General features: G+C 39.4%; 1 protein-coding gene and 1 long non-coding RNA gene across 46 annotated transcripts in view; one reads left to right on the forward strand and one right to left on the reverse strand.

Annotated features, from left to right (window-relative positions):
* RBFOX1 (RNA binding fox-1 homolog 1) overlaps positions 1 to 27144 on the forward strand; it is a 2477231-nt gene that overhangs the window by 2440807 nt on the left and 9280 nt on the right. For 25 of the 45 annotated variants that reach the window (XM_054668820.1, XM_054668819.2, XM_063796601.1 and 22 more), the window contains 2 exons: positions 47 to 111; positions 16635 to 16687. In XM_054668820.1, the coding sequence (XP_054524795.1) occupies positions 47 to 111; positions 16635 to 16687 (118 nt within the window). The remainder of the gene's footprint in view (positions 1 to 46; positions 112 to 16634; positions 16688 to 27144) is intronic. The other 20 variants (XM_054668821.1, XM_063796600.1, XM_063796602.1 and 17 more) reach the window with 1 other exon arrangement.
* Positions 16076 to 27144, reverse strand: part of LOC129137392 (uncharacterized) — a 66565-nt gene continuing 55496 nt past the window's right edge. Inside the window, exon 3 of the long non-coding RNA XR_008539922.1 lies at positions 16076 to 16777. This is a non-coding gene — a long non-coding RNA (uncharacterized LOC129137392). The remainder of the gene's footprint in view (positions 16778 to 27144) is intronic.

Below are 27144 nucleotides of genomic sequence, written 5' to 3' on the forward strand. Positions count from 1 at the left end.
TTGGGCTCCGCTGCATTCCTGAGTCACATTTCTCCTTGTGTTTTAGGGTGGTTATGCTGCATACCGCTACGCCCAGCCTACCCCTGCCACTGCCGCTGCCTACAGTGACAGGTAAGGGTCATCCTTCTTGTGCTTGACAACTACTTGTAAATTAACTTAGTTGATGGGAGAGGAGATTCTTGTATGGTCTTGGTGAAACTGCATGACTGCTGGGGGAGGTAGCACCCCAAAAGTTAGGTCCCATGGTGAACGTGAACTCAAGTCCCCATAGAGAGAGGGCAAATGCTTCAGCCCATTCTAAACTACTCTCTCTGCTGAGACACAAAGAAAATGATAGCCTTGGTCTTTGTGTAGTTTTTTACATCTCTTAATTTCTGTGACAACACACCTTGCTCACATACACATAAACACACACACACACACACACCGTACAACCTTCTTATGGTCTTCTACATAAGACCGCGGTTTCATCTAACTCATAGGAAGAAAAACAGACCATGATCCTACAAGGTTTACTTCAATTTCAAGCCCCTTTCCTTTTTACAAGGTCTTATACCCAATAAATCATTCCCTCCATTGCATTATTACAATTCTAAATAAAGGAGAGGGAGAGTGTCCCTGGCATTCACAAGGAGATTCATTCTTTCTAGCAATGCCCGGTGTCCAATCCTACAAACATAAGCCAACTTTTATTTGTAATGTACACCACATGTTAAGGCAGGCAGTGGAAGGAATACAGTGTGTTTGAGGAATGCAGAAGTCAGAATGGATGGGCAGGTTGCGGGGGTGGGGCGGAAATCAGGGGTTTCTATCACCCAGGCTGAACAGATGAGTTGGTTCCTGAAACAGCAAGCCGTAGCTACTTTTGTATGGTTGCCTTGAAAAGGAAAGTGTGTGTTTTCATATTGAATGCAACTCCTTGGCTCTGTTTTCTGAGGACATAAATGTGAATGTTCAGATGCTCTGCATGCACAAATGTCATTGAGGGTGCTTATTTTGGTAATGAGTCCTTTATTTTAAAAATATGTTTCACGAATAAAACAATGATAACAATTTGCATGTGTGGCTGGGGCATGCTGGGTCAGACAGGTAAGCAGGCGATGTATTTGACTCCTGAATGGGAAGTGTCAGCAGCCTCTGGTCCTCCTACCTGGCCTGTTGTGATGTAGTTCCTACCTCAGTTTGCTGTGGTGTGCTTTCTCTGCAGTTCCATTCCATTTCTCACGAGACGTGCTGTTAGCTAATTGTAGCTACAGAATTCTTGCAATATAATAAAGCAGAATAAATCCCTGAACCCTAAAAGCTGCATTTTGAAAACCCCATGCATACACTTGTAACAAATGGCTCTTTGGCAAGATGGAGTTGAGATCTGCTATCTGGTTCTATGCAGGTATTATTTTCTTATAAGCAGCCATAACAAGTTCTCAAGGCTGTAGGGGGCCTTCAGAGAAATCCAGACAATTGTCAAGACAAGGTTCTCAATACATAAATTATACATTTACAGAGTAATCAGTTGCCAAGATGCAAAATGTGTTTCATGTAAGCTGTTATCTTCAACACACTTTGACACTGGATTAGGAAAGTAGAGAGGGTCAATAAGACTAATAAAAATGATGACAATCTTGAAATACTCAAGATCATTCTACAAAGGAAAAGGCCTAATGTTATTAAATTCTGCACTGAAGATTCACAAAGTATCAATTGTAATGTGGTTCAGCTGCAACCCTTAATTATTTTTTATGAAAATATCTCTAGATGCTAAATTCTCAAACACCCACTTTGTATATAATTATAATCATAGTAACTCTAGCCTGCTGTATAATTATAAGAATCTTAAACAGATTTGATTTATCTTGCTTTTCAGTATAAGTGCATCTATCCCCAAGTTGAAAAAAAAAAGGTTAATTACAAAGATATAATTTAAATTGACTCCAATAAGACTGGTCTAGACATTTAAACAATTAACAATATTTAATGCTATTAGAATTACCTGAGATTCTGGCCATCTCTACTTGCATTCATCTAAACATTTTTAAATTTCTGCATTTTGGAACACCATACATGTAAAATCTGTTATTTTGATATTATTCAGATTTCTCATTGGCAACATGTCCCACTGAAAGATTGCCCTTGTTCTTGGATTGGTAAATCTTTAATAACTGCAATTCCAACTTTAGTACCATGGTTTCAGTTGAAGAAACCAACTAACTAATACTGTTGTCCATATAATTGGCCTCTTGTTGTTCATTAGAGTAATTTGCACATTTGGTCTTCTTGGTTGCTGTGGAAATTGATAACTATCCCTATTTAACTTTATCATAAGCAAGACACTTGCCACATATGGTATTATTCATTGAAGTAAATTAATAAGTAAATGGACAGAAAGCAATCTTTAAAGTTGTATTTCTGATGTTTTAAAATGTCTATTAAATGGTGCTACTTCCTTTTATCTGTAATAAGCAGATACTGAGAAAGAATACCTTTTTATAGAAGACACGTTTAGGGGAAAATGTGAAATTATCAGAATAGCTTTCGAATATAGATTAAAGATGCCAAGTACCTATAATTTCTCTCAGAAGTAGCAATTGTGTAACCAATTATTTTTATATCATCACAGCATAGAATCAGTAGTGATGGAAGCTTAGTTCCTCTTCTGTAGAAGACAGGCAAGATAAAGAAAAACTTAACAGAAAAACTTCGTCAAAAATAGGAAGTAAAATCAGCAGGCATTGAGAATGTTTTGGTAATGCTCACTGGTTGTCAGTTGATCAAAAGAGAAACAGCAACAAACTTTCCCTGTAATCATGAGATTCACTCTTCAGACATCTTGAAAGCAAAAGAAGTTTGATGTCCCCAGTTGGTAGGATTTTACCTTTTTTCAGCACAAATTAAGCCCTCATCAAATTAAAGATTCAGGGACCTTTGAAAAATATTGAACTCCAGTAACCTCAGGACTGTCCAGAAGGTCCTTAATGGGCACCTTGCAACTCCCTGCCCATCATCTTCTTGGTTAAATGATCACATGCTGGTTATCTCGGAGCAACCTGAGAGTCTCTGAATGTTGACCTCCAGAATGAAGACCATCTGGTGTGGGCAGAGATTTCCCCAAAAGAAAAAGACCTGACTGGACTAGGTAATTTTATAGTCTCATTGACAAATTTAATGGGAATAGGTGAACATCTTTTCTTGGCATTTAGGAAACATTTGGTAAAGCACTTGACCTTCACCAAATCTTTATTTCTAATCTCACTTTGATTTATGCAAAGCCAACTGTCTGAACTTTCAAAGGAGAGCGTTTCCTGAGCTTGAACCAACTGAAGCATGGCAGAGGGGCCTTTGGTCATCCGGTCATTGCATGCCACTTGGTGTTGCTGATGTGTCTGTGATACGTTCTGGATTGGACAGGTCCATCACATCAGCTTGATGAATGGCTTGCTTGAATTAAGCCTGGGGGCAGGCTTCTCTTTATTGATTGGCTCATGGTTTGTGTATTATGACTTGGTTGTTGTTGCATCTTGAAGCAGCCAAACTGGGAGGTGCGGAGGGGGTGGAAAAGATTCCCTGTTTGATCAACTGTGCCACAAATATTTGGGAAAATGTGATGTGTACATAGCTTTGATGAAAGTGTTATCTCCCCAGACAGACAGACATTTGTCATGCTTGTCCTGCTTGCTAACACTCTTAACATTTCCTAATGATCAGTGCATGAAAATGTCCCTCCACGTCAGGGCTGAAAGTAGCTAGATGCAGACCGCCTAGAGACGGAAGCAAGACAGTTTTTCACTCAGATTTCATCACAGTCCAATTGCACTGATAGTTACCAGGGGCCATTTCTTCCACATAAAACATGCATTTCTTGTAAAGATCCATGAAAGCCAGGAAGCTTTTGACATTAATTGCGGCACCAGGCCACACAGGTGTCTCTAAACTGAGCAAAAGATGGCAAGCAACATAATTTTGTTTTAATGTATACCTTTTTGGATTTTGAGGCCTTAAAGTTTCACTGCTAATGTAAAGTTAGAAATTGCTACTTTTGTGTGACAAAAATGACATATTGTCTCTGTTGTAATATGAAAATATACATATATCTATATAAATGTTATGTAGCTCAACTTAATAGAAATCCAGATAAAATGCCATATTATCTTCCTCTCTGCATACACACATGTACACACACACACACTCACTTGTGCCTTGGGGCCTCACGAGGGACTTATAAGTGTATTCAGGTAAAGCTTAATGCAAAGAGACCAGGGCTTGTTAATTTCAAGTGGTCACAAACTACATGCTAGAGAACGTAAGTTAAATATGACATTCATAACCTATGAATAAAAGGTTCTATTTCAGAGACAGATTTGTGTTTCTTAGAACCTAGTAAGGATAAGTAGGCTTATTTTCAGGTTCATAGAGAATTTAGTCTTATTTTAAAATTATTTAAGTGACAGAGATAGATACATACATACATCCATGCTTACACATACATAGATGGGTGAAGGATGGGTAGATGGAGATAAATCGATACATAGGTGGGTGGATGAATGGAAAAAGAGGGAAGGAAGCAAGGAAGGGACCATCTTTCTGCCCTCTAATATTTCATCATAAGCTAAATACAGAAAATAGGACTAAATCCTTATGTACAAAAGATTGTACAAGCTGAACTAAAAAAGTAAAAGGATTTGAGTTGATTTCCATTAGCGCAGGCTACTTCCTGTCTATTTTAGAACTTTTCTGGCCTCAGATTAAGTAGTAGAGAAAGGCTGTCATGAAAATAGACAGGCAAATAAGTATATTTACAGTGATATTCCATTTTAATTGGAGTCCTTATCCGATGATATATACTAAAAATTAAGGAATTGTCAGCATATAAAGTATATGAGCATCCTGAATAGAAAATTTAATTTACCATTTAAGGGCTTATTTTTGTAGGAAGGTTAATTTTTTAAGAAGATGTTGTATTTTATGGACATTATGTTTTCATTTTTTTTTTCCCATGGGGTAGGATATAGTTTAACCTGTGGATAATTTGGAACCCTTAATGAAAGTACACATGCAAAGCAGACAAAGGGGGGCACTTGCTTTGCTTTCCCCAGTCCTCTTATCTGAACCAAGTTTGATAGGGATTGAAAATATTTCTAGCTAAACAGCAGTAGCAGCCCTTGTTCTTATTCTTTGTGATGTGTGGCAAGGAGAGATCTCAAGATCTTATTCTAGTGCCGTATTGAAAGCAGTATCTCCCAAGGCCAGTTCAAGACCTGGCAACTGCCTTTGATGGCATATTTACGGTTTATCAAAACAGAAGAACACCAACCATGTAATATGGTTGTCAACCCTCTTTTCTGGGAAATAGGCTGTATCTATTCTTCCTTCTCACATGCTGTTTAAAAAGATTTATAAAATTAGAACAATAGCAAATGGTAGTTTTAGACATCCAATTTTGTTTTTCATGTTCTTCCTTGGCAAAGTAAACATTGGCAACTTTATGCTAGACTCTGTATCATTTTATTTACATTTGCAGTCTTTGAGAAATCTGTTGGAAAAATATAGTGAGAGCATTGTAAAACATGGCCATGCCAGAGATGGTATTCTCAGATCAACAAGGAACTGAGGATGGAGTTCTTGGGGGTTCAGAAGGGATGGGAGAGTTTTCCAGGCCATCTTCCCAGCTGGGATACAGACCCAAAGGCAGAGAGAAGCCACTTGCAAGTTTGAATCTAGGCTGTGGAATCAGTACGTGGCAAATAAGCCAAAGTCATATCTCTGTGCCATTTTTGATGGTGCTTTGAAGAAGCTGTTCTTGGTTTTAGTTTTTTTTTTTTTATCTTTTATTTTTACTCAACCTGATGAACTCTCTTGGGTTCTATAATTTTTTTTAAAAAAAAAAGATGATCTGTCAAGTTGTAATAAGAATGTAGCAGAAATGAGTCACTCATGCCTTTATTTACATCCTCCTGTGCCCCTGTGTCTAGAAAAGCACGTCCAGGTTTTAGTTAGAACTCCAGGTTGAGCACGTGTACATCTATACATATCTACATGTATAAACACACACTTTTTCTTGTTCATTTAAAGTTTACTTTCCTAACAGATCCATTTTGTCGTTGTTGTTTTTTGGGGGTTTTGCCGATTCAGACTCTCCTTAGGAAGAAAAAGTGAAAGCAATTGTCCTAGACAGCTTTCGGGTAACTAGAAACACACAGTTATACCTGTGAGATTCCTATTACAAAGCACACATGCCAGATAAATTTCTTAATACTTGTATGTGTGTGTGTGTGTGTATATATATACACACACATATATACGTATATATATGTATGTGTATATATATACACACACATATGTATATGTGTGTGTGTGTGTATATATATATATATATATATATATATATATATATATATATAAAACAGTGCTCCTCTTAAAGTGATGTTGATTGTATATTCTCCAAAAAATTAGGATAACTAAGATAATTCTATTTTCTCCTGATCTGCTCTGTAGACTGTCACTGATGTATGGAGATGGCTCTGAAATAGTGAGGAAGGGAAGGTACATCTCAGCTTTTGATAGTAGAGTCACCGTAATTTTTTATAATTGGGTTTATGCATGCCAAGCTCTCAGTACTGAGAAGTAATATGGCTGTAACTGATAGATATATTTCCTGAGTTTCTTAGTTTATAGAAATCACACACACACACACACACACACACACACACAGACACACACACACACGTTAAAAGAAAATGTGTTCAACTTTCTCTCTCAAGAACTAATTGCCTTTGGTCCATAATCTATAATGGCTTCATAACAACTGTTATGCACTATTGGATGAATATGTAATTGAATCAGTTTAAAAAAAGAACCAATCCTGTAATAGTCAACAGACTGGACCAACAAGGAGTTGGGGAGAGATTAAAGGAATTTCCAAGCCCAACAGACCGTAGCTGTCACAGCCACGTGGGTAGACACTTTTGCCAGTGACAAAGCAAGGTGTAACAACTCCTTGGGTCATGTCATGGCCTAATTACACACTTTTTAGGTCGCAGATCATTGACTTGATAGGCCACAAAAAAGGAAATAAAGCCTGTCTTTTCAGTAGCAGCATCAGAGCCCTTCAGCTGTGAAGGGTTTAGAGGCAGGTTGGGAAAGCCTAATGCTTTCTAGGTGTAGCTCTGTTGAGAATATACATGCAAAGCCCTATGAATGAGCCATTTCTATTGCTAAAAAAAACTTACATTCTAGAAGGCAGTAATCCAGTAAAGCAGAAGATAGGATATCTTAGCTCATGCAGCATTTGTGGATGTGGCAATAAAAATTAAACCGCTCCACTTTGTTACCTTGTTCTTTGTTTGGGTTTTTTGTCACTAGGTAGTATACTATGGATGGTAGTATACTATCTTTCAAGATAAGATGAAATTTTTCACTAAAAGTGTCTAATATTTCATTTTAAGTTATCAAAGCAAGTTCTGACTCTGTACTTATCACAAGTTGAAATTCTTTTCCAGAAGAACTGATTTCTATTTCAATGTGGCCTCTAATTTATTTCCATTTTTGTGTGTAGTACATGCATGTAAGAAGTCACCGGACAGAAATGACTTATGGCTTCCTTGGTGTAAATCACAATGCTCGGTTTCTCTGGAATTAGGCACTTCTCAAAAACTATAATGAATTTCATATTTAATTAACATATGAAACATTTAGAATAGGGGCCACTATTGGAATTTGGGGGGATGGGAGTCTGTGGGGCAAAAACTAGGGAGCATATCAGGAGTAACTAGTCACTTTTCTTTTTTTCCAAGCTAATTATTGATGCATTATGATGTGTGACTGTTCAAATAGATTAACAGATTTCTGAAAGCTGAAACATAATCAAAGCCAAATATTCTCGTAATTATCCCAATCATTTAGATTGAAATGCTTTGGCCTGAGATTATAGAAGTATGCCACACATATGATAAGCTAAATCAGTGGTTCTAATGGGTCTTGGGGACCTGGAATTTAAAGAAAAAAAAAAAAAACCATGATTGTTAGATGCTTCTAACATCCTCTCAATTCTTGCCTTTCATGGTTTCAATTTTGTAATTTAAAATTTTAGAATGTATTAAGAGATGAAGAACTTGTTTTTTCCACCATTTCTGCTTTGTTAGAGTGTTTGTGGAGGACTACTACCAAACAGAATATGAGGCCAGGTAGTGGGAGTGGAGGCACTTTAATAATTCTTCCTGGACAATACCAGCTTCCCTGTTTTTTCAGAATGATCATTTCCCCACTATTTTTGTTTTCTTCCATTTCTGTCTCCCAAACTTAGAAAATGAACAAATGGGGGAAAAGGGGGATTAACTTGTTCTGTTTTGAAATTTCAAGATTTGAGTGGATCATCTAAAAAGCCTGCAGAGCCTTGCCTTGTAAAGTGTAGTTTCCAGACCAACACCATTGGCCTCACCAGGAGCCTGTGAGAATGTAGAATCCCAAACCCCAGTCCCAGCCGTGCTGAAGCAGAAGCTGCACTTTCCAGACTCCAGAATGACTAGTGAAGTTTGAGAAGCCCCACTTTAGAGAACAAGCTTCTGTTCTACCCTGATATGCCATAATGTTGACAAAGGGTTGTCCTGCCACAAACCTTGCAAGAGATAAGAGGATCTATCTTTATAAATTATTGACTTTTATTACCATTGCCTCTCTACTCCCCCTTCTTCAGTGAGAAAGTAAGAGCTATCAACAGTTGAGTGACTTCTTCCCTCTCCTGGCCCAGGGCCACAATTAATTCTTTACCCCAAAAGATCCATGGACGGAAACAGTTATTTATGCTAACATCGTGTCATTAATTGCATAGATTCACACTAATATAAAGGAGTACCTGAAAAAGTTCCATCTGATTTAACTTTACTGACCCTCAGTTTTTTCCTATGCTAAGTGGAAAGCATGGTCCTAATTAGAATCAGAAAGAGATGAAGAAGGTGAACATTATAAACTGAAAGAGGTGGTGCAAATGTTATCAATAACTCGGTTTCAGATTGACATATTTTGGAATGTATGCTAGTATTTGCAGTGAATATATAGAGGCAGTAGCAAGTACATTAAATTAAATGCATTTTAAAGTGTAAGGTTATTTTTAGTCTAGGCAATCTCTAAGACACACTGTAACACTAACACTCGGGGAACCTGTGCCTTGCTTAGCATCCCAGGACTTGTAGGTAACTGTGTCAAGATTTGAAACCAGATCTTTTATTCTTATTGGACCTACTCTGATATAGACATGCACTAGCAAATCATTGCTGTTGATATAGAGCATATGATTACAGATTGAGATTTCCACCTGGGTCCTGAATCTCTGTGACGTTACTTACTACACAAGATAATTTGGGCAGGCTAACATTGAGCTAGTTGACTCTCAACTGCCTCATCTATAAAGTGGGATTAATGGATGACCATTGCTTCTTTGGGTGGTTGTGAGAATTAATTGCTGTCATGAACAGAAAGCCCCTCTAAGAGATCCTGACACTTAGTTCTCAGGATATTAGCAGCAGCAGCATCATTGAACTGTGGGATTATTGTGTTCTGTTCTTGAGTGAAAAAAAAAAACAAGGAGTTTCCTGTGGAAACGGGTTTTATGAGTTAGAATAATTTTTGACTAAATACATTTGTTTTTGGTTGTTTTAAAATCTTGACTTCTACCCTAGAAATATAAACATAGGTTGGGGAATAGAAATTGGGAACCGCAAGATCAAATATCCTATCCTTCTTTTTCACCCTGTGCCTTGGATATTTGTTATCTTTTCTGCTCATGGATCAACTTAGGCCACCACACATGCATTAGCTTTGTAGAAGAGATGCCCAATCTCCCAGTATAAACCCAGCCTTCTAACTATCACTGCTTTGGATTTTTGTAAAACCAATTGCCTGCCCTCTTCTTTGGGTGGAGAGAGAAATAGACTTTCCTTTATGAGTCTACACAGACAAAAAAAGAAAAAGCCAATTTTTCTACCAATAAAATGACTTCACAGTTGTTTCTCATTCAACCTGCACAAAAGGTCCGGGAAGGGCATGTACTGTTTTTATATCTCAATTTTTCCAAATGAAGAAACTGAGGTCCAGACAGGTGAAATGAATTTTCTGTTGGAATACAGCTTATATGCAACAAAGCATGGTTTTCAGATTCATGGTTGGTTCTCTTTCACCTGAGCCTAGACAAGAAGTGCAGTGGGAACTGGGGAGAATGTTAAATGTTGGAGGAACTAAAATGACAAAAGGGAACTGTTCAAGGTCTCCAAGTAATGGAGATGAACTTGGGTTTGAATTTCCAAAACTCAGGTCTTTTTTTGGTAGAATAGCCAAACTGGGGAGAGATTCACAGACCTTATCTTCTTTCTGTTTAAGCTTCTTTACGTATATCATGTTAGCAATAGGAACTGTGTCTAAATGAAATGCTTTTAAGTGTATTTTCATGTGTTCCCCCTTTTCAAAAAGGGATAGGTGTAGAACCTTTGAGAGCTTTCTGTAATCAATCTGTTTGGTTACTTGTCTGTGTATACCCTGTCTCATTCTACAATTTGCCACAGTGTATTGAAGTACACATGACAACTAAACTGAATAAAAGTGACAGGGCAGGTAAAAAATATGAATCTGAATGGGATTTGTACCATTCTGGAGTAGAGTATTAGTATTGTGTGTGGAAAGGAGGTAAAATACTGATTGCAAGGAACCTCCCTTTGAAGGTGATAAAACTGAAATATAAATTAGATTATGAGCTTTCAGACAGGCAAGTCCAAGATACTCCAGTGATTTAAAGGCTATGAGCATAGCATCAGACCCCTTAGACTTAGCTCAGTGCCTGTTATGTAGCAAGCCCCTCATTTACAATCTGAGGGCTGAATGATGTGAGTCAACTCTTTGGTAAGATCAGCAATATGAATTTTAATAGGTGCATCATATCTGCATATTATGTTTAATATTCAGAAAACACTCATGGCTGAGTTCCATATGGCACGTCTAGCAATTTTAACAAGAATAAACTGATTATTGTGACTTTCCACCTTAATTTTACATGTAAAAAAGGAAGCAACCTGGTAAGCATGATTATAAGACAATTACTAATTATAACTACTGTAATTAGTATAATTAGCAATTAAAATATTAAGTATAAAATGTTAAAATCAACACTAGTGCAATTTACTTTAAACCCAAAAGACACAACTGTTTCCTGCAGAGGCAAGATACGTATGTTCAGAGAGGTATTCATACAGTGAGATGAGTTCTCTATGCTGGCTGACAGATGAGAATCAACCCCAGGGGTTTTTCAGGCATATCTGTACATGGGAACCACTCTCAAAGATGCTCAAGTCAAATGACCGGGGTGTGAGCCTGGTCATTGGTATTTTATTTAAAAAACAATCCTAGCTGAATACTTATTAAAAAACAAAGTATTGGCTGGGCAGTCAGGGCTAAGAACCTCTGCCTTATAAACAACAGATATCCCAATACGTACAGGTAGAATTGGACTTTGTCCCACTACTATCTTGGGGCATCTTGGCTGCCATCTACCAGGCCAGAAGACCAACTTCTCAGCTGTAGTGATTGCCTAGTAGGCATCCTTGGAAGGTTTAAATATGTGTGTATGTGTGAGAGAGAGAGAGAGAGGAGATTCAATATTCATAGCATTGGATACAAGAAGAATCTTGCTATGAGTGATATTGATCCTGAGATCTATTTAACAATAGCAATGTAACAGAATTAAGAAGTCAAAGAATGAGAAGTGACCAGAATCTTTACCAATAAGATTTAAAGGCAGTATTATTATTTGATATCGGGAATGTTTACCTCCCACCTGCCCGCACCAAAAGTTTTCTCTGACTTGATATCTAGCATCTCATGTCCCCTCCAGCAACACAGGCTGGCTACTGTTTTAATTTAACTCTGAGAATTCAGCCGTGGGTAATTTTTCAGAAGGAAAACTGCCAAGAGATGAGATTTAACCCAAGGAACAAAAGTGGGCTATGAGGGTGATATGTGGCAATCCACAGGACTAATTTAAGTGTACCACCAGCTGAGGCAGATAGAGTATAGATGGTTGATCTATAAAACCATCTTAAAAGATTAGTCAGGCTAGTGACATAAGAGTGAAAGAGACAGACCATGGCATATGCCATTTCATAATCAAGTTGTTGTTAAATCAGAATATGTTTTTAATTCTTTCTCTCAATTATACTCAAAGAGGAGTTCAAATATTTCTTAGAGGAAACGAAGATTCAGAATGTTAAGTTACTCCACAGAGACATCACAGCGCACTGCTGATTAAATACCCCCTACGTGAACGTTCCAAGCAGAACCTTAGATAGTAAAAGCTTGGTCGTGAGCCAAGCCAACTGTGTTCAGGTTTCACCTCTACCACTTAACAGCTGCTCGCATTATGTAACTTTTCCATGCCTCAGTTTCCTCATCTACAAGACGAGGATAAAAAGAAGGGTTATGAGAGAAATTAAATGAATACATAGGTATGACACTTGGCAACTTGCAGTCATAAGTGCCCCATCAGTGTTAGATAGTAGCCGTTGCAGTCAACATTCCCATGAGCCAAGACAAACACAGCCTTCTCCCTTAAACTCAATTTGGCCATTTCATCATTTTTCATACATTAGTAATCCTTCCTCTTCTCCACCCCCAACCAAGCCTTCCCAATTCAAAATAATCTTCCTGGGACAGGTGAGCTTTGAAGTGAAAATGGGAATGAACTTGCAGATTTCTCAGCAAGGTTGCCCAAACTTCAAGGTAAGAAGTAGCAGGAGGCGTGATTCCCTCACAGCAGAATCTGCTACCTAGAGAACAGTGAAAATGAGTGCCTGTGGAGCTGATCAATAGGCAGGCCTGAGTTCTTATTAAGTGTATAGATTACCAGACCTCTCTGCTGGAAATTCTGATTCAGGTGGTCAGAGTTGAAACCCAGGAATCTATACCTTGAATGAGCATTCTAGGCATTCTTATCTTCAGGGAAGTTTGAGAAATTTTGGAGTGGAAGGAGAGGTAGAATATAGAAAAGTTTTAGGTGACAGGAATGGGAAAAGACAAAATTAGGGGCCGACCCAAGGAAAAATGGAAAAACCCAAGCAAGGATGATCTTGAGTAAATCCATAAGAAATGGTCCAGTAAGAGGAACAGGTAAGGAAGAACTCAAATACCAAGAGTATGATATGGCCACTGTAGAGCAGTTTCTCTTTCAGGATGAGGTCTAAAGTCAACTCTTAGAAGGCATCTAGAAACTAGAAGTACCCTTTCTTGGATACTGTGTCAGGTTTGTATGGTTGCATAGTCTAAAACCTAAGTAGCTAGGTTGCCCTGGAGGCAAGCATGATGGCCAAATAGAAGCTGCAAAAGTAGAAACCAAAGTTGGAAGAGATTCAGTGATTCAACTCCCTTGAATCCCTTCCTTGAATCCACTTCCTTGAATCTCTCTGCCTTGGTGCCATAACACTGCTTCTCAGCTGGGCCACATATTAGAGTCACCTACAGAGCATTTTCCGAACTACTTTCCAGGCCCTACCCCCAGATCAATTAAAGCAGAACCCTCAGGAGTGGGCCCTATCACTGGCACTCTCTTAACCTCTATGAATCTAAGGAGCAGCCAAGGTGAGGACCATTCAACTCAACAAGTGATTTTCAAACGAAGAACGTTAGCACATTAGAATCACTTGGAAGTATTTAAAAACTGCTGATGCCGGAGACCCAGTTTCAGAGGTTACCATTTAATTGGTCTTCAGTGTAGCTTGGTAACCAGAAATTTTTAGAAGTGCACCAATTATTTACAATGTGCAGCCAAGGTTGAGAACGACTCAGGCAGACTTGTTTTATGAACAACTAAGGAACAGACCAGTTTGTGGAAAATCAGGTGCATTTTGAAGTTTAAATTCATGGGTCTGTGTTGAGAGAAAGCAGCACACTAGGGTTTGCATAAGGAGACAGACCCCGGTACCAGCCTTCTTTCTTCTCCTGAGAGGCAGCCCCACTGTCCAGAATATACCTGCATTGTTCTGATCTTTTAATTTTTCCTGAAGTTGTTTGGATATAGCAGAGACATTCGTCTCTTTGATCATATGTGTCTCTGGTCATCTGGGGCAAATGGCTTGAGAGAGGGTCATAGATGATCCATTTATGGGCCCTCTAAATCAATAATGTCTTAATGTTCAAGGTGAAACAGCTGTACATAAAATGGCATAACATGGTGAATATAGACAGCAACATGCAATCTCCCCTTAGAACTGTACCAGAATTCTTCTGTTGTCCTGACACTGCAGGCCACCAAAGCCAATCTGATTTTGCAGACATTTCCTGTTAATTGCACTTACCAATTGATGAAAGCATTGTTCAGGGAAGTAGTGATCACACAGATTGAATTCATGGAATTAATTAATGAACTCTATAGAAAGGCACTTTCTGACACCTTATGGTGACCTTTCTGGGATGTAGTGGGATTGTTTATGTGGATTAAAAAATAAAATAGTACAGAATGGATACGTCAAAAAAATACTTAACTGGTAGCTGTTAATTCCTTTTAAATGTCACTATTATTGAGAACTCTGCCTTGAAACAGATGTGAATTTGTAGTCAGAAGTAATCTAAGCCAACTCTTTTGAAGAGGGTGAGTTGTCAAAGGGAGTAGTCCCTTTTGTTCTGAAACTTAGGGATCAAAAAGAGACCACGGGTAAAAAATAAAATAAAAATCAATACACATAGGTTTTCAAAAAAAAAGTGGGGGAGAGAAAGAATGAAGGGAAAATGAAAGGAGAGAAAGAACGGAAAGGAAAGGAGAAAAGGAAGGAAAGGGTAGGAGAGGAAAAGAGGAAGAAAGGAGGAAGGAAAAAGGGTAGTTTAAGTGCAGAGTCAAAAAGAATACTTTCAAGGACACCATCATACTATAAAATTCTGAAACAATTTTTAAAAACAAGCCTAGTTTCTTAGAGGGCTGTTTCTAATCATACTTGTAGGTTGCATTTTAAAAGTTACCTATTCGTTCAGTCACAATTTTACATCTGTTTTTGTCTCCAAGTGGCTTTCCTCATGTCTAGCACATTGGACAGTTCCTTAGGGAAAATTGCAGAAAGGGAACACAAGCTAGCAATCTGTTCTAGGATTAGGCGGTAGAAATTGGGTAGAGCTGCCCCACCCTCCTGCCATAGATATGTGAATGCCTAGTGCAAAGACCTTGCCGCTTTGGATAAATCATGTCGCCATTCTTGCTTACGGTAGCATTCTTAGGAGCATTCTGTAAATAGAGGTTATTCTAAGTGCCTGTTTTGTGCACCCCAGAATATCATACCTGTAGTTAGGAATTCCCGTGTTATTGCCCCTTCTATAAGTCAAAGGTGAGTAAGTCAAATATTCAACCAAAATATCTCCTTTGTTTTCAGGGATAAATTTTATTGCTCCTCAAACTTAGGGAATCTGGGGCCAGATATTCATGTGGCTCAAAAAGTCTGTGTCAAAAAGCCCAAAATCTTATGTTAACTTTTATTGTCTTAAGGAAAGTGATAAAATTAGTTGTGACTTATTATGTAGGAGAAAAGTACTAAAAATACTATTCTGAAAGCATGTATAACTTGTTTATATTTTATTGGTGTAGAAATGACTAGAATTTAACTGAATGTGAAATTCTAGGGAATATTCAAATGGCAGCTCTATTTATATTCCAGGGTGTACCTCTTGCAACAGTAAAACTTTCTTAAGATGTTTTAAGAAATGCTCCATCACTAGATACCTTTTGAAGCACTGAAACATTTGAACAAAACCAATCACACTAAGAAGAAAAATGCATTTATCTTGGTTCTTGGTGATCCATAGGCATGGTAAAAATCTAACCGATGAAAACCCAGAGCCCCTGTACTGCTACTTTTGAGGCATTTAAGAACCTAGCCAACCTCATTGTGCCATTTTTATAATTTGACTCAGACCATCTTATTTGTAGACGAATTAGTACCTCTGAATTAGAACACATTATATTGTGGAAGTGTCACAGTTGGAAACATCTTAAGAGAGTTTTATCATCTTTCTGGGTTTACTAAAAGTAAAATAGCATTTTCTATTTTCATTATTTTTAATACTGCATCATTAAAAATAATTAGGGTTTATTTCAATTGACAAGTTCTCTTAGCTCTATGTAGCAAGCCTGGTTTGATGAGGAAATTATTATCCATAACACATCACCATATAAAATTGTCTTCTGAAATGACAGCACTTTTTCTTAATATTATAAGTCTAGAATTTTATAATTTTTCTAGCTAGCTGTAGTATACCCTATTTCTTAATCATTAGTCTCATTTTAAAAAGTAATCTCTTTAGCATAGAAAGTCATATGAGCACAATTTGAAATGCTTTAGCCTTAGAAACATATCCTGGCATGTTTTGGTAACACATAGTATTAATATTTGGTGCAACAGCTTGTACATGGTCCATATTCTGACATTACCATGACTTTAAGAGGTCCCCGCATGCTTATTTCATGATCTTTCTAAACTCTGAGGTACATCAGCACATTTCCTTGCAACATCCATTCACACGCAGCACCCTTCCCTCCCCTCATCTGTACACATCAAAGCAATTGGCAGAGAGCACATTTCCCCCTGAGCGAGCAGTATTGTGAATTTTATCTTCTCTTCCAGAAATCAGTTCGTCTTCGTTGCAGCAGATGAAATTTCTTGTAACACCTCTGCAGGTAACAAACATTGCTACTTCTTGATGCATCCATCCAAGTCTCAGTATCCTTTTTTTTTTTTTTCTTCTTCACATGCTGCAGTTGGTCACTCTAGAAAGTTTAGTTAAGAAAAAAAGAAAGATCTTATATCTTTGGAGTACAGCTGAAGCCTTGAGGCTCTGCCATATAAGACGACATTAGGCATTTTGCTAACTTTGATGTTTTATTTCTGGTTTTAATAATACATGGTCCAGAAAAGTAAGACTATGTTGAATGAATCCACAAGAAAATCTTACAGTATAATCAGTGCTCTTATGGTAAAATAGGGAACAGGAAGATTAGGTACACAGACGTATGACTTCCATGTTTTTTGACGTATTATGTCTGGGTTCATAGAGATTGATGTGTGAATTATTTGGGATCTTTATGGAATATTAGAGGCTGTAAAAGACTGAATCTAAAAAGCTTAGAGGCATTCGAGAATATAATTATCTCTGTCTTATAAGAAGGGGATCTTCATTCTATTAGCCAAAGATCCTCTATTTCCTTTCTTATAAAACATCTCTCAAGTAGCAGGACTTAGAGAGACCAGGTCTTTTGGTTTTGAAACCAGGACATTGGCAAATGGCAATTGCATAGCTGCATGATATGTCCATCAAAATAACACCTGTCTTTTTTCTTTGAGGTGGTTCAGAACAGTTAAATTTGTACTTTGATTAGTATGGAATTAATTAAATGCCAAGATAGGTGAGTGCCTTAACACTAGATATCTTTTTTTTTTTTCCTTTTGTCGTTTTTAAGCCTAAACTATGACCAAAACAATCACTAGGAAGTCTTGCCAATGTGTTGCTTTCAGCCTGCGAGGGAAGACGTTACAACTTATCACTACATAACTGAGCATCCCATGACCTTCAGACACATACATTAAACTGAACCTTACAAATAAACACTCATCTGTTTCCTTTTATCAATGGTGCAGTAAAGAAAGGCTTATGTGCCAATGTTTCACTCCCTATTTACCGCCTTTGGTGAGAATGAATGAATGAAAGGAAGGACAGAGAGCTAGGAACATGCACCCAACTATCTCTGTTCTAAAAGGCAGGGTCAGTTTTATTTATATGGTCAGCCTCAGCCTTCATAACGGTTTAAAGTCTTTCCTGGTGAGTTCAAGAGGTATGCATGATGCATGCTGACATTTTAAAACAATGGTATACTCTTTCTATAAAACCTCTTTGATGATGGTCCTGCAATTTCCCTCTTAACCCCTAGACTCGTATCTCTGCTTCTCATTGTGAGAGGTAGCGACATCCTTAACACTTTACTAATGCCCAGTGCTAGATGCAATGGTTAATTGAATTGCTGGGAGTGGCAGGGAATGTTCCTGCAATACAAAAGTTGTTTAAGATTTTCAGAGCCTTAGTGGAATGGAGCATGAAACAAAAGGGGAGACTGCTTGGAATGGGAGGTAGGGGTGGGGAATAATGTTAATTTAAAATGTTCATAGGCATCATGTATAGATGCCTCAGTGCACTAGAGCTTCTGCCTTCTGTTAACCCCTGTGCATGTTCCAGTATGTTAGGTTATATTTGGACATCTTAGATCAAACGTGAAAAAGATATTGATTTTGCACCGTGACTTAAACCCTGCCTTGTAAGCAAGTGATCCACACACAATATTTCTAAGAAGGGCGACAGAAAATGAAAGTTTGCATGAGTGTGGTGAGTGTTTCCATCTACCTAATCTAGATGGCTGCTCAGTAAATTCTTAATGAATTGCTATTGATCACATTTCAGATTGAGAGAGATATCCCTAGTCCTTTGATGGCCATTTTAATAATATGTTGTATGCTTCATAAGGTTCCGTTTGAACTCTGAATTTTGAATGAAGCATGAAAAAGGAGACACCCATATCCATCAAATGTCGGATTATCTCCCAGCAAGTTCACCTTGCTCATAGAGCGAAAATGAAAAATCAAAACTGCTCAGTCAACAAAGGTTGTAACTCGTGGTTTCAATGAAAGCCTTCTAGGGCATCATCTCCTACATGCTGAAAAAACCTGCTTTGGGAGGCCAAGGTGGGTGGATCATGAGGGTCAGGAGTCTAAGACCAGCCTGGGCAACATGGTGAAACCCCATCTCTACTAAAAATACAAAAATTAGCCGGGTGTGGTGGCACATGCCTGTAATCCCAACTACTCAGGAGACTAAGGCAGAGAATTGCTTGAACTGGGGAGGTGGAGGTTGCAGTGAGCAGAGACTGCGCCACTGCACTCCGGCCTGGACAACAGAGCAAGCCTCCATCAAAAAAAAAAAAAAAAAAAAAAAAATCCTGCTGTGCCCACTACCCACATTCTAAACAGCACTACTGTAATGAGCTCTCACCTCCTTATAAAAATATTTATTAGAGCAGGTGTATTGAATCCTGCTATCTACTGGATATCAGAGTTTGACAAAAGGCAAGTTCTCTATTTTTAAATGGAGAAAAAAAAATCAACATGCTTAAAATCTCAGTGTGGGGCTTGATGGATGTTATAACTGAAATTCTTATAAAGAGGTGCTATTGTCACATTGATGCCCATGGAGGATGGGCTAAGCACAGGCAGCCGTCAGGGGCTTCGGGTGGAGATAGTGAGATGAAAATCATTAAGCAGTAGAACAGCAGCATTTCAGGATTTGTTCTTCACGTTTCCCAAAGAAAAGCAATGCCTTTTACGTGGGTCTTTTGTCGAGAGTGCCAACACATCTGGTCTGCTTTTTCTAGCCACATGGAATAGGCATTTTTCATTAACATTTGTGGTCTGCGAGACTAATTTACAAGGATATCTATGTTTTTACCTTGGAGTTTCAACAATGCTATTAGTTGTGTTGTTTTGTTTTGGTTCTTCTCAAAGAATGTGTGCTCTGTTGGGTATCACTTGGGACTAGGCTTTTATAACAGGGCAGGACACCTCCTAATGCATCCAGCTTGGACAATTGAGTAGGTCGTCATTCAGTAACATCAAGAACCTTTGATGAGTTGGATTCTGCAATAGATGGTGAAAAGGGAGAAAATGATTTTCCCTTCTTAGACGGGAGGTCTCCCTCTGTGATTCATTAGGAATTTTCCACGGTGAGCTAGTGATTGTAGTAGTTGCAGAAGAAGGGTCTGGTATGAGAATGGAGGTTGAAAAGCAAGTTAATCAGTGACTAGAAATTCATTTTAGTCGATTAATATCTGTAGTCCTTTGTGGGTGTCAGGAACTGTTCTAAGCCCTGGGGATATAGCATTAAATGAGTCAGGAGAAGGTCTCATCAAAAGACCTTCATTGTATGGGAGAACAGATCCCAAACCACGTATATGAATAAGCAGATAATATATATGCATAGTAAGTTATGAACTTACTGTAATGAATCAAAAAGCAGGGGAGGGGATGGAAAGTAAGGTGCAATGCTATTTTAGACTCAGCCATCAGAGAAGGCCTGTCTGAGGGGGTAACATTTGAGCAGGGATCTAAATATAAAGTGAAGGTGTGACCCGTGAAACATACAGCAGGTGCAGAGACCCTGTGGTTGAGACATACTTGAGGTGTCCAGGAGTAAGACATCCAGTGTGGCCCACAGATATGAGTACAGGTGAGTTTTATAGATAACATCTAGGAGGTAGACAGGGGTCAGAGCAAGTTAGGACTTGGAGGCCACAGAACATATTTGGGATTTTAACAGTGATGCAGAGGCATGGGAGGGAGGGTTGTAATCTGACTTTAATGATCAGACTGCTTTGTGGAGACCAAACTGCAAAAGAACAGAAGAAACAGCACCGAAGGGCAATGGGGGGCCCTTACAGCTGTCCAGAGAGGGGTGACAATGGCTTGGGTTAGTGGGGTGGCTGTGGGTGAGAAGTGGTCATCTTTAAGCTGTATTTTGATGGGAGAACAAACAGGACATACTGGCAGATTAGAAGTGTACAAGGTCGAGTCTGTTAAATGTCCACTCCCCACTCTTGTTCTAAGGGTCTATCAGTTAATTCCATGGAGCACCAAGGCTTTAATCCCTGAGGAAAGCAAACCCTTTATCCCTGTAGTAATTGTCCCTTGTTGAGGGCTTTGCTGAATTCTCCAGGGTGTAATAGTAACTTACTGTCATTTATTGAGCAAATTATGTGTGCTAGTATGATATACATACAGGCATGTATATGTATAATGCATGCATATGTATGATAAACTATATATGCATGTATATGTGTATCACAGTAGTTCAACGAGGTGTTATTCCCATTTTGGAAAGTGAGAAAAACAGACACTCAGGTCCAGAAACATTTAGTAGCTTGCCCACAGTCACACTGGAGTCCATCTGATGCCAAAACCCTTCCCCTGGGTCACGCTGCCTCCACACACTCCTTTTTCTTCACTCTTGGAACTTTGGCCTTCTCACTCCAGTTGGAATTCTACCTTCCCCAGTATGCTATCTTGCTCCTATGAAACTAGTATTTTGAGTCGGATGACAAAGTTGTTACTATTTGGAAGAGACCCAAGGGCACTGCATGATTCTTTAGCGGTTGTTCCACTGGAATTTTATTTAACTTGGCTTGTCCCCTTCAGGCAGCAGGCATATGTTTAGTTCCGTGTGCTGGGAGTACTGGTGTAGTTGTGGGGATAGAGGTAGCAGATGTCAGGTCAGGAAGCATGTTGCGTATTAGGGAAGAGAGGGTTAAACAGGCCAAGTGTGTTCTAGGTTAATTCACCAGACGTCTTTTTGCTGAAAGTTAGTGGCTGAAAAACAATTAACAATATCCTAGTCCCTGAAAACCACCAGACAGGTTGAAATAGTTGTTTCAGACACAGAATCCAAGAGAGTGTGTGTGTGTGTGTATAAAGGGGGTAGGTGGAGGCTGGGACTCACTAGCAGGAAGATATGCCCCTTCCACCATGCCAGGACCCACCATGCATTCCCTTAGCAAATCTAGGGACATATTTTCATCTCAGTTCCTGATGAGTATGGGACACAACCATGTGGGGTGCGGGTAGGGTCTGCAAAAAAGCCTTGACCAAATGAACAATCTGCAAAAGCAGTTGAAACTGTCCTCTGTGGGGCAGGTTGCTACCCAAGTTACCAATTAGAAGCAAGTTCAGGGGTACGAGGAGTTGTCACCAGCGCCTTTCATTTTTCCATCCCCACTTCTCAACCTACACATGCTGGCAGCTACATTGAAACTTTAGGTAATATTTAATATTTAGCAGAAGTTTCCAAATTGGCCATTCCTCTAATTGATCCTTCAGCAAGTCTCATCTAATTGTCTTTCCTGCATTTTAGTGATTTGATTATTCAGCAAAGTTGTCATGCAGTAAATTGATTTGTGGCTAATTGGTCCATTTCCAATAAAGTGTGATATGTGTTATAATAGGGAAAGTACAGGGAGCTAAGGGGCCATATAAGCAAAGGAACTTAGGAAACATACTCCCACTTTATTGAGAACCTTCTGTATATGAGGCATAGTCTCAGGCTTGCTGCATGCAATAATACCCTATAAAGTGTGTGTAATCAATTTGTGAAAATTAAAGATGTCTAGATAGTCTGAATTAGCCTAAGTGGGAAAGTGCTGTATCCATGCATGCAGAATTTTAAAAAATGGAATGGTGGTTATCAAATTCTAGAAGAATGCACAAAAGTCACCTGGAGAACTTGTTACAAATGCAGAGCCTGTTTTGTCTCCTTCCCCTGCCCCTGAGATTCTGATTCATAAGTCCGGAGAGGGAGCCTGGAAATCTGCATTCTAACAAGTTGCCCCAGATAATTGTAATAGAAAAGACCTCACACCTTGGGACACACTAACTGATCTATCAGGAACCTTTTCTCTTTGAGATAGGGTCTCTGTCATCCAGGCTGGAGAGTTCAGTGCAATAGCCTGATCTTAGCTTCCTGTAAGCCTGGACCTCCTGGGATCTAGCTATCCTCCCACTTCACCCTCCCTAGTAGCTGGGACTACAGGCATGTGCTACCACACCCAGCTGATATCTTAATTTTTTGAAGAAATGGGGTCTTGCTCTATTGCCCAGGCTGATCTCAAACTCCTGGCCTCAAGCCATCCTGCTCCTTTGGCCTACCAAAGTCCTGAGAGTACAGGCACGGGCCCACTACACCCAGCCAACGTTTTTTGTTTCAATGGTAAAAAGAGCACACAATAGAACTTGCTAAAGTTGTGTTCACATGTGGCTGTGGAGCCCTTGAGATGTGGCCAGTCCACACCAGGATGATTTGCAAGTAAAAAATGCATGTTGGATTTCCAAAACTTAGTACAAAAATTATGTAAAATATATCATTAATAATTGTGAGTTACACATTGTAGTGATGACAGTTTGAATATTCTGGAGAAAATAAAAATGAGTTCACCTTTTTTTTACTTTTTAAAATGTGGTTACTGTAAAATTTAAAATGACATATGTCTTGCATGTGTGGCTTTCATTATGTTTCTCTCAATCCCATTTTAGAACCACATTTTTCATTTGGCTCAAATGAATATTGAAAGAGTTTGTGTGTCCCCAAGAACTGGTCATTTGGAGGTGAGGGATGTTCACCAGGAGTTAAAATGTTGTGACAGATAATCTGGACATTGTCAGCGTCTTGGTATTGTATTTTAACGTTGCCTCCTGGTGCTAGGTGGGTGTGTTGGTGCTGTAGAGGGACATTCCTTGGGGTTCAGGGCCCAGAACCTCCCTACTTCTCAACCTGCTTGTTTTGTCTTAATCTTTGATCTGCTTGCTTCGAGGATGGGAGATGCCAGTACATAAGACTTTGGATCATCAACCCAATTCAGGGGTAGCTCTGACACATGTACCCCCGGGGCTTTACCGGGAAGCTCACTGATCCCACATAAAATAGACAAGAGGCAATAGCTGCAGTCCTCTCAGTCTTAATAACTGATACTTGTTTAGTCCTTAACTGGTAATCATAACCCTCCTCTCACCCTCACTGTAGCCTTGTTTGATCAGGATGCACCATTATCGTCTCCATTTATAGATGGTATAACCAACTCAGAGAGAAGAACTTTGAGATAACCCCAGCTGCTGTTCAACCCTGCTTCATGGAAGGGTATTGAAAATCTCATAAGGGATACAATTTGTTTTTCCTCCTGTGGGGTAAACTATAGCTGGGGTGCCATGGTGATTTCAAAGCACAATAAAAATTCTTAGTGATTTTGGTAGAGCAGGAGTAGACAAACAGAAAGGAGAAATGAAATTTCTAAGAGAAGGATGGCCTTGAGCTCTGCATTAAAGAGAATGTGCCTACAGCTCCTTTCTTAGAGGTGGTATTCTAGGGCAGGAGAATTTCATCACCAAAAATGGGACTTACTGTGTCTTCTCTACTCCGAGAGTGGCTGCTATTCTGCTTTCCCTCAAATCTGCTGTTGGGTTTCAGAATAGGAAGAGGTTTTCAGAATAGGAAGAGGTTTTGAATGGCTTTGGTGGGCTAGAGAAAAGATGATGTGATCTGATTTGCTATGGGTAAATGGTCTGAGTCTTTTAGATGCCATAGTGTTGGATTTGTGTATGTATTATGTATGCATAGTTCTGATGTATGACACGTATCCATGGGCAAAAAAAAGCAAGTTCTGTGGCTTCTCATGTAGGTCTAAAAAGCTCAGATGTGTTCCCTCCTACTTCTCAGGGGAGGCAGGGAAATCACGAGGTTGAAAAATGTGCTAAGTGATTTCTGAAGTTAAGCACTTTAAAGACAAGCTAAGGAAGTTAGCAGCAATGGAAGTCAAACAGAGCCAAGTAGAGATGACTCCATGTTATCTTGGAGCATTTCTTCCACTTCTATTTGTATCATTTTTGGAGATTTTGCTGCATTTTTAGTCATTTTCTAGGTGAGGGGTCCCCAACTGGACACACAGCAGGTGGTGAGCGGGGTGGGGGGTGAGCAACGCTTCCTGTTTGCAGCCGCCCCCTCACTCACATTACTGCCTGAGCTCCACCTCCTATCTGACCAGTGGCAGCATTAGATTCTCATGGGAGCACAAACCCTACTGTAAACTGTGCATGTGAGGCATCTAGGTTGCACACTCCCCTTTTGAGAATCTAATGCCTGATGATCTGAAGTGGAACAGTTTTTTTTCCTGAAACTATTCCCCACCTCCCTGGTCTGTGGAAAAACTGTCTTCCACAGAACTGGTCCCTGGTGCCAAGAAGGCCAGGGACTGCTCCTCTAGGTGTTTAGGGACTGGTTTAGTTCCTCCAACTTAAGTATCTTGAGAAGCTTTGAAGATAAGTGAGCTTGGTCATCCCTATGGTCAATAAATGTATAAGTGATTGCTCACATTAAAACTAGGAGAAGGCTATAGTAACCACAGAGGAGTATTTCCCTAACTTCACTAACTGACCAACAGATCTGAAGTCCAGAACTCAGTTGACCCTTGTAGAGTGAAAGTGAACAGGAACATTTCCTAGATAAACCGTTGCTTTCTGAATTTCCCAATACATCCAAGTAGTTATCTTAACGCTTTCAGGAGGGGTTTTCCCTGTTGCAGCAAACCAGGGTGCATGGCCTGAGGTTCTGGAAACCCTCTCAAATCTTCCTGTAGGGCAGAGGTGGGGTGGTTGGCACCTGTTGTCTCTCCATATACCTGCATAGTGCACTGAGATAACTTGTCCTTTCCTTGAATGGCTCTTCTCCTGCAAGATTAAAATCTTGGCCATAATTACCCCAACATTTTCTCAAATGGATGCACACTGGGATTAGCCCAGACCTTACAACCTGAAATTTGTGGGATTCTCGGATTGGAAAATGGAGATTTTGGTTGTCTGGTAAATATTTATTGGCATGAACATAAAAGACTGATCATTTCAGAGATATACTGAGGTGTCCTAAGCTCGGAATTTTTGAAAAACCTTCTGTGAAGTCCCATATTCTGGGCTACATTTCTTTATCCTTTGAAGTGAGCTTTTGTCTCCATTCTGATCCCACAGAATCCCCAACAAGCTGAGGGGACCTGTCTGCAGTTGCAGAATTGCCAAGAGATTTGTCAGAAGCCTTCAGCCTCTTTTGCTGCATTTTCATTTAGTGACGAGTATGGGATGGTTGAGTTGGAAAACATAAATGCCCATAACAGTTTATGATTGACAACGGATTCATTTATTTGTAGTTGGATGAGAGAAGGAAGTAAAGCAGTAGCTGGGGCAGTGCTGCAGTACTCAGAAGCCAGGTGCCCTCCCCTTCTGGTCTTGTTCTTTCTTTTCCTGGCCAATATTGGCTGTGACTCCTTTCCAGCCCCTGAGAATTGCTGAAAGCCGAGCATTTTGTCCAAACACAGAACACTTGGTCTGGAATGTATGTTCCAGATGCAGTTCCTCCGGATGGGGAAAAGCAACAACTCATTGGTAATGATGCCAGCAACAATGCAAACCAAAGGATTGTCTTCAACACATCATTTATTTTTCATTTGGAAAAGTCCTCAAACCCCAAAAATGAGGGCAATGAAATAGGACGAATATCCAAGTGGGATGGGAATCACTTCTTCCTAGGTGCAGGTTACCTTCTGATGTCCCCCTTCTTACCTGGTGCCCCAGAGCACCCCACCCGGGGGGATAGACACCAGAACTGCTAGATCTCATTTGACCCTATACAGGGAAGTGAAAGAGAACATCCCTTTAGCTAGACCATGGCTCTCTAAAGAGCATGCTTTTAGAACCACTGAACCACGGTTGGTGCCCTGTTGGTATGCTGTATGGTAAGTGTGCGACTTGCATGGATTCATTTTTCCAAATACTTAAGACTATGCCTTAGATATAAGGATAAAGGAGGCACTGTAGTCCCTAATTGCATTGCAGAGACCCGGGCCATTCATTGATCCCTGGTGAGACATCCCATTTTGAATGCATACTCTGCAGCCCTTCTCTATGTTGGGAGGGGTACAAGCCCATTCATTTTCTTGCTGCAGTTTGGCTGTTTAGGATGTCTTTGCTACCTTCTGAACTTCATCTGAGAACTGAGCAGATTTCACTCATCTTTCTGCTCCACAGGATTCACCCAGCTATCTCTGGGGTGAGAAGCATGGGGAGATGATACTAATGGAAGAATAAAAAGTTCCCAGGGCATAAACGCTCCTCATCAAAATAGGGAGTAAAATACAGTGAAATTAATTAGTGTTCTTACTGTGGCCCTATAAGAAAATTATGTTAAAACCCTGGTGTGGAGTACCAACATGGGCCCATTGTATTTCATTAGCATCCAGCTTGTTTCAACTAGGAGTACATAGTAATTCTTACTAACATGTCTCAGTAGAGTTGATAAAGCACTTTAACAAACACGGGTTCATATTCCCATTCAAGAGGCTGCATACTTATTCATTTTGCTCCAACACAACCTTAAGTTCAAGTAAGTATTTCCATTTAAACTACATCTGTAACTCATAAATTAGATCTCAACTCCAAACGCATCTGTAATTTGATCGGTAGAGCTGCATGTGATTATATTAGAATAGAATTTTTCAATTGCCTCTGCAGA

The sequence above is a fragment of the Pan troglodytes genome, chromosome 18 (genome assembly GCF_028858775.2).
Source record: "Pan troglodytes isolate AG18354 chromosome 18, NHGRI_mPanTro3-v2.0_pri, whole genome shotgun sequence".
In the NCBI taxonomy this organism is placed as follows: Eukaryota; Metazoa; Chordata; class Mammalia; order Primates; family Hominidae; genus Pan; species Pan troglodytes.